The sequence below is a fragment of the Anser cygnoides genome, chromosome 1, assembly GCF_040182565.1.
Source record: "Anser cygnoides isolate HZ-2024a breed goose chromosome 1, Taihu_goose_T2T_genome, whole genome shotgun sequence".
Taxonomy (NCBI): Eukaryota; Metazoa; Chordata; class Aves; order Anseriformes; family Anatidae; genus Anser; species Anser cygnoides.
The window spans coordinates 23,639,340-23,649,829 of NC_089873.1; the positions used below are offsets into that span (position 1 = coordinate 23,639,340).

Sequence of the window (10,490 nt, forward strand, 5' to 3'; positions counted from 1 at the left end):
TTAAAGTTTCCAGGCAAATTGCAATGTGCTCTCAAAGTATGAACAGAGAGCCTTTATTTTTTGGCCTATTGACTTATGCTTTTAATTACAGTATTCAAAGTAAGTTACCATTAAAGGAGGGATAGCGTCAGTTCCAGTTGTTATGGTTTGTCTTGCATATTCACTACATAAAACAGCTCCATTTTTTTCTTCAGTTTTAGGTATTGAACCACTCCAGTATGTGTTTATTATGAAGTTTACACTGGTTGATGGAACAGGAGCACTAAATGCATACCTTTTTGATTATGTAAGTAAACCTTGGTAAAGGCAGACTATATGGATCACGTGCATTTGGAGTTTATTTGTTACTAGAATAGCAAATGCGTATATATATAGCAAATGCGTATATATAGAAGTATTTGTTCTAAGTTACCTGCATTGTTTTATGGTGACCATTACAAGTGTTATAATGTTATTGGTACTGTGCATCAATGAAGATGCACAGAATGCAATTTTTAGTAATTTTTCAATAAAATATTAAAGTATAGAATATCAAAGTATAACGACAAAGCTGGAGCTAGGAGATAATTTTATCTTTCCATAGACCTTTATACATGGCATAATTTCACTTTTATTGGCGGTGTTAAATTATGGAGCCTGAATGCTGTGTGAATGAGTTTCAGGATTTGCACAGGTAGCTTCCAGTTAGTTCAAAATCTCGTGACTTCTTTAACTCCTAGTAGAATCTAGTATTAGTTATCCATTTAGTAATTCCTGGTTTGTTTTTTTTCCGTATGAAGTAGAAGAGGCCTTCCTTCCCCTGATCCTAGGCTGTAGCTATAGCCATACAGCTAAGTCTTTGATTCCTGAAGCAGTTTATTCCACTGCTTTGCTAACCTTAAGTAACCTTTGCTAACCTAATTAATCTTTCAGTCTTCTCTGAAGCAACTAAAGGCCACTGAGGCAGTGAAGAACACATACTTTTCTTGTCACTACACACTGAATGAGTTTTCCTTCTGAATACTGAAAAAACACACATAATGGTGTTATGCACATATAAAACACAAACATAAGAGTTTTTATCCTTTTTTTTTTTTTTTTTTTTTTTGCTATATCAGAGTTCTTTGTAAACTCTGATCATTCTCAGTGTTGTTCTGGGTTCTTTTCAGCTGGCCCACATTTTCCCTGAAGTGCTAACCCAGTACCCTAGCATGAGTCATTGTCAGATAATGCTTCTGTCTGTAACTATAATGGCGATCATTGAATTTCTTGCTTCCTGATTCATGCTTGGTATACTCCCTTCCTTTCTGAGCAGAACCTCAGCTTTAAGAAATTATTTTGCATTCTTTGTGCAGTTGATTCGACTTGCTTAAATCCAGTATTTTATATAAGTATGTAGCGAAAAGTGTTTTTGTTGTTGTTTTGTTTCTGTCTTAATGCCCTTCCAGTTTGTGAAAAAAAAAATAATTCTTCCCTCCTGTATACTTGCAGTTCCCTCAGCTTTGTTTTTCCTGTAAACATAGTAGACCTATCTGTTATTCCATAAAGCATGTCACATGAAAAATCGTCAAAAGCACCAGACTTAGGACAGTCCACTGCATAATCCACCGCAGATGATCTCCCGTTTTGACAGTAAACTACCAATAACTCTTCACAATTTTTTGTTGTTGCTCTCCTTTTACCCTAATTCATAAGCTTTATTATTAGATTACCAGTTTGATGCACAAAGATGGTTTGAGTAAGAATTTTCTGTAGAACTGAAGGTGAAGGATTTCTGACTGAAGAGATTGTCATTGCTTCTTACATCTCCAGTCTAGGGCAGAAGATGATATTAGTCTAGCAATCTGCCTTAGTGAATTTGCTCCTTTAAATATATTGTTCTGTGCAACAAAAATATATGTCAATCTATACTTTTTTTTAAACATACACATGCACACACATTTTAGGTATTGGCATAGATTTTGAGATGGTAGATTGACCATTTTGAAAAGGGAAAGCAATCCAAAAAGTGAGAAGAATTTGGTAACGAAGGGAGAAGAACTTGGCATTACATTCTAACTTTGTCTTTATATAAGTGCATCTGTGTGTTTTCTTATTCCAGTAATTCATAGCTGGGAATATTAGGATCTCAGAATACACAACTGGAGTAATACATCTGCCCAAGTGGAAATGAGTCAGCGTAGTGCCACTTAGGACTTACAGTTTTCTTCAAAATGTTACAGAGAAACAGTGGGATTTTTTTCCCCTGCAGTTTAATACACAGTACTGTTAAATGCTATTAGATATCTATTGAACTAAATTTATATATTGTTTTACTAAACGATGTTGAATGTGACTTTGAAGAGAATGATTTTCCTTGTTTAATTTTAAGACTCTTAAGTAAAAATAATAATGGAAAAAAATGTTTTCTTAAATACCACAGTGTATTAGCAGCAAAGGATGTCAAAGACTGCAATCCTCATTTGAACTAGTCATCTTCTCCTCCTACTGTCCATTGTCTTTTCATATACAGAAACTAAACTGCAAAGGGAGGTGGGGAAAAAGATTTTAAACCAACTCTTGATTCAGAATTCCAGAAATCTTTACTTCAGAGTAGCCTGGATTCTTATCAGGTATTGCTCAGTACTATAGCTCAGCTGCAGGAAAAAGAAACAACAGTTTTTTCTGAAGTGCCAGCTGCCATTCCTGCTGGTGGTAACTTCAAAGGCAACCAATACGTTCCAAGCCTGAACTTTGGTCCTTTAGCATCACCTGAGATGGAACTGAGCTACTTTGAAGTACAACTTTACACCAGCTTCCGGTCACACTTTTATAGAAATGCTCTCAGTTCTTTTTCTTCTTTATGTAATCATTGAAGGAAAACATTGAAAAGTGAATAGTCAGAAGAACTTGGAGTGAGAGGAAAAAGTAGTTGTGTGTGTGTCAGTTTTGCTACGGGATTACCTGCTAACTACCAATCAGTTCTGTTAAATGTCTTATACAAAAATTACACAAAAGGTAGATTATTCTCTGTTTATTTTTTTTAAAGGAGAAATTGCCATCAAAAATTTGAACTCACTTTGAAAGCTATAAGGTGAATAGCCCTGAGAGATACAAGATTAGGTAACAAGCTTGGAAAGAATAAATGGGAGCTTTGTCAGTGATGTTACTGTATATAGTTTAAAAAAAAAATACAAAGAGGTTTACCTAACATTTCCTTGCTCCATTTGTATTTTATTCTTCCATGCAGAAACGCATCCTGCATCATGAGCTCTTCTCCATTGTTTTTAAACTTTCAAAAAGTGGAAGAGAATTCCACTTGAACTCCCTTTCAAGTGTGAAAGTATGAAGCCAAATTGCAGTGCCCCCTTGTTTTCAAAGGGCTGACTGTCCTCTCTCGCCTTAACGTTGTCTGATAATGGAGATTTATGAGAGATACTTGCCAATTGCATGTACACACTTATGTATGCAGGTGTGTTAGTAATATATATAGTGTTTTCTGGGTGGCTGTAGTCCCTGAATACTAAGGAGTACTGAAACACAGGCTACTATTTTTTCTGACAGTTTGTTGTCTTCCTGTTAAAAATCATATTTTTCTTCTGTTAACTCTCTGGATAATTTAAGTTCTTTAAAAGGACAAGCAGTCAGGATTCTGGCTAATGGTTTCTTACCCTTCTTCCAACCCTTTATGATTTCTGTTCTCTTTCAGGAGAAGTTTTTCCAAATTCCTGCCTCTGAAATTTTAAGTAATAATTTTCTTCAGCAAAAGATGCAGATGACCATGAATACACTTTGTCCTCCAGGAAGAAAATTAGGTTAGGTTGATGTTATTTTAAAGGGGGGTGAGAAGGGAAAGGGTCTTTCTGTCTGCTATTACGTATGCGAAGTCTTAGAATTGAACTTATGCATGGGTAAAACTCAGAACCAAGAAATTCAGGGAGTCTTTAAGGGGAGTTCCATTTAATTTGCTTTTATGTATTTCTTCAATAGTAGAAGACCCTTTTGAGCGAGAAAAGTAATGGTTCAGTAAATTTTCATGTGGCATGCAGTGCTGTGTGAATACAGTCATGTTTAGGTATGCACTAACATGTTGATTGTATTCATACAGAAGTTTGCTGGAACTGTACTGAATGTCACAGCACATTAGGGTAAACTGAAAGGGAATTCAGTGTATTGTTCGTGCTGTGTGAGAGATTCTTCTGAATGCACATACTGATTTAGAGCATCCCTTGCTACAGGAAACATCCATGGAAATTAAGCAAAAAAGCTTCAATCCAGATTCAGTCAAAGAGATTTTCATACAGTATTTCTGCTGTGGCAGAAATTCTCTATGCCCAAACCACGCACATCCAAGGTAGCCACAGCTTCAACCTCAGGAGCATACTCCACGAAGTACATGGATATCAATGACAACCATACCAGAGTCTTTACTTTTAAAAGACTGTCCTACTGTAAAGGGTGTAAAGGATTCCCTTTTGAGACCAATTTCATTAGTCTTAGTATCACTGAGATGAGTTTTTATTATTGGGAGGTCTTTATGCTACACTGTTGTACAAATACAACCAAGTGGTATGGGGGTGGGAGTGGTCTTGGAGGCTGATTGTCACTGAATACCATTTCAGATGGTGCAGTAAATTTTAACACAAATTGGAATACTAGTTATGAATTTTAATTTCAAATTAGTAATTGATTTTTATTCTCTTTAAATATTTTACATGTTTAGATCCTAGTTAAGTTCTACTTCTATAAAAGTTAGAAATGAATATTAAATCATAATTTGGTTTTGATTTGTAGATGACTTGCCATGGCTGGAATGCTTCATCAAGTCCTATAACATCACAGATGGGAAGAAACAGCAAGTTTATTACCAAATTTTTGACACTACGGTTGCTGAAGATGTTGTATAGTAATGTGTTACTGGTAGAAAGTAATTCTGTAAGAATCTTTTTTTTTTTTTTTTGGATTGGAGACTGTATAATAAAACCTATGTTCCTTTCTTAGGAATTGAGCCTGTGTGCATTAAGTTTTAGTTTCTGTATTGAGTTAAGGTGAATGGGAATTTTGTTTTGATGTATTTACTATATTCCTGGCACACAGCCTTGTGATCTGAGTGCAGTTGGAGGTGGTAAGCAATTGGAAGCAATCTAGTATCCTGCTATCTTTCAAAAAGGCAGTGATGAGGTTACTTTAAACTGGTGAATTTTACTTAGAAAATGCAGTCAGAATGATGCTGCGTAGTTCATTTCTATATTAAAATAAGCATTGTCAGTAGAGATACAGAAAAGGAGCTGTTCAGTAAACTTTCAAACTATTTTCTACAAGTGTTTTGGTGGCGTAACAAATATGGTCATGTAATGATTATCACTAAAGTTAAAGTCAAGTCATGAAAGTAAGCTGAAGGAAAATTGTAAACTGAATATTGGTATTCACTAGATTGTAATGATTTTTTAAGGTGGCCCTATTGGGGACCAGAGTTGTTATCATGTTTATTACCTGGCTGTTTTCAAAGGCTCTCACATATCAGGGTAAATTTTCTGTCACATTACACTGCCCGTATCTGACTTTTCTATCTTTCATAATGAGGTTGTATAACTAAATTTAGAGAAACCAAACCAATATAGTGACGTCATGGCTTGAAAATACTGCTCGAGTAGGAAAATTACTTGATGGTTTTACTTTGCATTCAGAAGTACATAGGACAAATTCGGGACATGTTTCTTCAGTGATAATTAATGTAGAAATCCCTGTCAAATCAAATGCTTCCCATCAGAGAAAAATCACTTAATATTTACAACAGCTGTTTTTTAAGGGAGTTCAGAAGCAAGATGCAATACTTGTAAGTAGATTATTATTTTGATAGTAGATGACACTTTCTTTTTTAATTTTTATGGGATGCTTACTAGATTATACAATTTGTCAATTTAAAATTTAGTCTACATATTTTCTGATACTCTAAAAATTTATAGTGAGTTTACGTGCCATAAATCTGGAGAATGTGTTCTTTATTGATCAGTGTATGGGGAGAACGAATATTAAAGGGGGTGGTTATTGCATATTTACTTTAAAAGCTAGGGAAAAACTCAACTTTGGAATGGGGCTAGCAGTTTACAAAGAGCAGTACTGACTTATCAAACATTGCCCGAATCTGTGAACAGACACATAAGAAGAAAAAATAATTATAAAGGATATTATAAAACTTTAGACACTGGCAGGATCCCAGTGATTTCAGAAGTTAGGATTTAAATTGAAGGCAATCTTTTTTGCTTTTCTTGTATATAGTGCATGAAAACTTTTGAAGATATTTTGATTTTTAGATTTTTGTTAACAACTGATAACAGATATTGATAATTTACATTTTATTGTAAATAAGTCTTTTCATCACATCCCGTGTCTGAGATGCCTGTCAGAAAACTGACGCTTTTCTGCTGTTGAATATTGTATTAAAACGTTTATTAAAGATTTTTCCAAATACTGTGTTTTTTGTATTTGAATTCTAGTTCCTAGTTCATAAGACAGTGAAAACTTAGTCATGAATAGCCTTCCTCCAACAAAATGCATTGTTTGTATAGTTTGTTGATTGAAACATGTACATTTAATTCTCTTTCCAAATATAATTCATAGAAATAATTTTAATTAGTAGTGAAACATTAATGTGTTTTACAATACTAGAGATCACTGTATAGAAAAAAGAATTCGTGCACAGAGTTGAAAATGTCTGCTTCATTGGTAGCCTTTAATATGGAGTGATGGAAGTCATTGAGATGGGACACTGACCTTTAGTTTACCTGTTCTCATCAACACTGAGACCTGTGAATGGTTGAAAATCTTGAGATTGCTGTGTCCTGGACTTTGAACATCAACAGAGAGAGGTTTCTGGAAGCTGTGCATTTCAGAGAGCAAGTTACTCTTAGCCATTAGCAACCTTCTGTAATAGAAGTAAAAGTCACATTTCCCATGGTCGATTTCTTAACTATGTGATTTAAGTTTCTAAAATATTACTAAAATACCATGTCTGTTTTTAATAGTTTCTGACCTGTTCCAGTATTTTTTTATATATATTCAAAAACACTCCAGAATTGAAACAACAGATCAGGTTAGTATCTGTGCACTCAGAACCAGTGAAACAGTCCAGGCATATCTTTCTTATGTCTCATCTTCCTCCACCTATTGCACATCACAGCATACAGGGTAACTGCATCAAAACATTAGGTTTTTTTTGCTAGAAGTGTGGAGTAAATGACAAATATGCACGGAAAACAAAGTATGTATCACACAGCAACATCACCACTGGCAAGTGCAAAGAATGTCTTTGGAGGAAGTATGAAAGAAAATAAGAAAAATACAAAAAAGCACTAAGGAAACATGAACTCATCACCCCTCACCACCACCAATTAATTGCACAGGTGAGTATATAGAAATGATAAAATTGTAAGTAAGGAGAGACTTCAGGGGGGGGAAAAAAGGCAAGAAAGCAAAATAAATGTGGAACAGTATTTTGAGGGATTCCCATATGCTTGACTCCTGAAGTCCTTGTTTTGAGGTGTTTTAAACACTTATGGTTGGAAGTCTTTCCAGTCAGTTCAATTTAGTTAATTAAATTTTGAAACTCCAACTAAAAAGAATGTACAATAACAACATACATTACAGAAAGAAGAATGCATTTCTGGTAAGTGATCCTGCTGCTCAGTGGTGACTGAACTTTCTCATCAGCTTCTGCTGTTATGGGATACAGAGATTCACAGACAAGACTTTGAAATGTCGTGCTTAATGCTAATCCTTTGGCTACAGAGCAGCAGGAAGTGGGATTGGAGAAAAAAAAAAAAAAAAGCAGTGGAGCCCAAGCTAAGAGCCTTAGGTTTGCAACAGAAGGAAGAGAGTTTGTTTTAGCAGAGATGAGTGCTTAGCTCTTCATTGAACCACAGTGTTTTACATCACGGTAGATTTATCGTGTTAAAATATGTGAGGCCAGCATGAACTGTGATACTGCAACAAGGAGCATGGAGTAGTTAAATAAAAATATTTTTTTAAATGGTATGTTTAAATTCAGGTCAGGGTAGAATGGGAGGAGCATTGAAGTTAATGCTTGCTTGAAATTTTCTTCAAATAAGCATTGTTGCAAGTGTACTGAACAATGAATTGGAAATATAAGGATTGGAAACATTCAGCAGCAATGGGGAAGAAAAGGAAAGTTTTAGAGGACAGCAGCAAAGGCAAGAAGTGATGGTAAGGAGGCTTTACGAGACTGATTGCTACAGACCCTGTTCACATCATTTCTTACATATGAAATTTCCAGAAAGAAATGCAGTTTGTGGAAACATCCACCTGATGAAGGATTACCAGGTCTTAAGTGCTTTATAAAAGTAGGGCAGAATTATGTTATAATTAATGAGCCTATCTACAGCAAAGACATGATTGGAATACAGAACTTCCTGCACCCCAGAAAGACATTATAATGTATTTTTCCTTTTTTTTTCTGATAAAACTTCAATATATGGTAACTCCATAACACTGCTGCCCTATCTGCAATTTGTCATCTTCATAAACCCAGCAAAGTGAAAGTCTAGGAATAAATCTCCATTTAGTAGATACTTGCTTTAATTTGAATTTTGTTAGTAAACTAGGGGGAAATATGATTAGTATGGAAATAGACACTCTAGGTGTGTGTGTGTGAATATTTTATCTCATAACTGTTATATTACATATGCAAAGTTTTGAGCAGAAATTTGTTCCATACCTTCTGTGTGTGTACAGCACGTGAACTACCACTGATTAAAATACAGTTTTGTCAGGTGCCGGCTACATCTTCACAATGCAGTCCACATTTCTGAAGACTGGCTCAAAGACTATCAGGTAGACTTGAATTATGGAGTTATGAATCTGAATTATGGTGTTACTTTATTGAAATGAATTCTGTGAATGATGGCAGGTTAGAAATGTTGCTTGAATTTTGTGACTAGAAGAGCAGCAGAAATGAACAATAAAATCTGCTGATAAAACAGACTTAAGTACAGTCTTTATTTCTTCCTTTTCTCTGCAAATGGCTCCTTAAGCAACTCAGAGCTGCTCTGAATCAATGTTTCAAGTGACAAATATGACTAGTCACAGGCAGGGTGTGTATTAGTTGGGCGGGGGGTTATTTCTTGTAATGGGGAGGGATAAAGGGTGTGCACCAGAGAGCAGCATCTAATGCTATTACCCTGGTATAAATGTACTTTAATACGATACCCCAGCTTGAAGGAAACTTCTGTCACCATTTACTGTGCTAAAGGTGCAAAGCCCCATAAGAAGTTGGAGGAGTTGCAGTGATTGAGTTTGACGTAAGCGCACAACTTAAAGAGATGTCAAAGATCATCTTGACATACCGCCTGTGGTCTCACTGTGCTCGGGTGCCCTAGCACATATGTGTAGTGATGTGCGTAAGGTCATGCTGCTCATAAAGCTACGGTTGTCTTAAAGGTAAGGCGTTTGGCTTCAATTACTCTTCCACTGTGTGCTGTGTTTTGTCAAGGTGGGCAACAGAAGGTAAAGCAACTAGTGATACACAGGTAAAGGAGAAGGGTGCAGCATGATTTTCCACCAAGGTCATCCATTTATTGGCATTGTGCTGCTGCTTGGGTCCTTGCTTGGAAAAAAAAAAAAAAAAAAAAAAAGGAATCTTGAAAAGTTTTGTTTGAGGGCGTGGGAAAAGTCAGAAGTTGTTCATGAAACCTTGAAGGACAGTTAAGATCAAGGAGTGTCCATTAATTATCTAACAATGCACTTTTAAAAAAAAAATCAGATAATGCAACTTGAAAAATCTTGATGCAGAGAGCTGTTGCCTGCCATGAGCTGTATGATTTTGGTAATGATTAACTTTTGGAATATTATTCCAATCTGCATGCAAGTGATTAACTAGACTACTATTTCACTGTCTTATTTGCAAACTTGTTCAATGCCTCTGGATCCAGTTCCTGGAAATTGTTTCTATTTGACCTGGGAGAGATCAGTTTGTTTTTCTTTTAAAAACCGAATGGGAGAAAAAATCTTGCAAAAATACCAATCCCTTATTAACTAGATACAGTTCTCCAAGCACAGGGGCCTGCTCACATCAGATCATTTTTTTCTGGCAATTATACAATGATACGAAGTGTACCTTGTCACAGCAAGCTTACCAAAGCATTGTAAAAATAGCAATAGTTTTCAAAGCTCATTTATCTTTTCTTTAAGACCTGGAAAAACGGGAATGTCTTTGGCCTACTTTTCAATCTGGGTAAAGAGGTGGCTGATCTGATGTGATAGGGCAGGGAATTCTTAACTCATTTCTTAGTGGCTACAGCAAAACTACTCATAACCTCATTTTAAATAGAGGTCATTGGCTAATATGTGTCAGGAAAGCATAGAGCTGTACCAAATACTCCTGTCAAGAGCAAATGCAGCAGAGCAAATCAGAATTGGAAATCAATTCCAATTGAATCTGACACAAGGAAAACTAAAGCAGAGGGAAATGTGACAGTGATATATTCTGCTTTTGGTAATTCAGCTTTGGTAGAGAA

General features: G+C 35.6%; 1 protein-coding gene across 2 annotated transcripts in view; it reads left to right on the plus strand.

Annotated features, from left to right (window-relative positions):
- The window catches only part of POT1 (protection of telomeres 1), a 73,513-nt gene extending 67,082 nt beyond the window's left edge, over nt 1-6,431 (plus strand). For both annotated transcript variants that reach the window (XM_048080819.2, XM_013199204.3), the window contains exons 18-20: nt 195-286; nt 3,668-3,773; nt 4,753-6,431. In XM_048080819.2, coding sequence (XP_047936776.1) covers nt 195-286; nt 3,668-3,773; nt 4,753-4,865 — 311 coding nt within the window. In that variant the 3' untranslated portion in view covers nt 4,866-6,431. The remainder of the gene's footprint in view (nt 1-194; nt 287-3,667; nt 3,774-4,752) is intronic.
- The last annotated feature ends 4,059 nt before the right edge of the window (nt 6,432-10,490 follow it).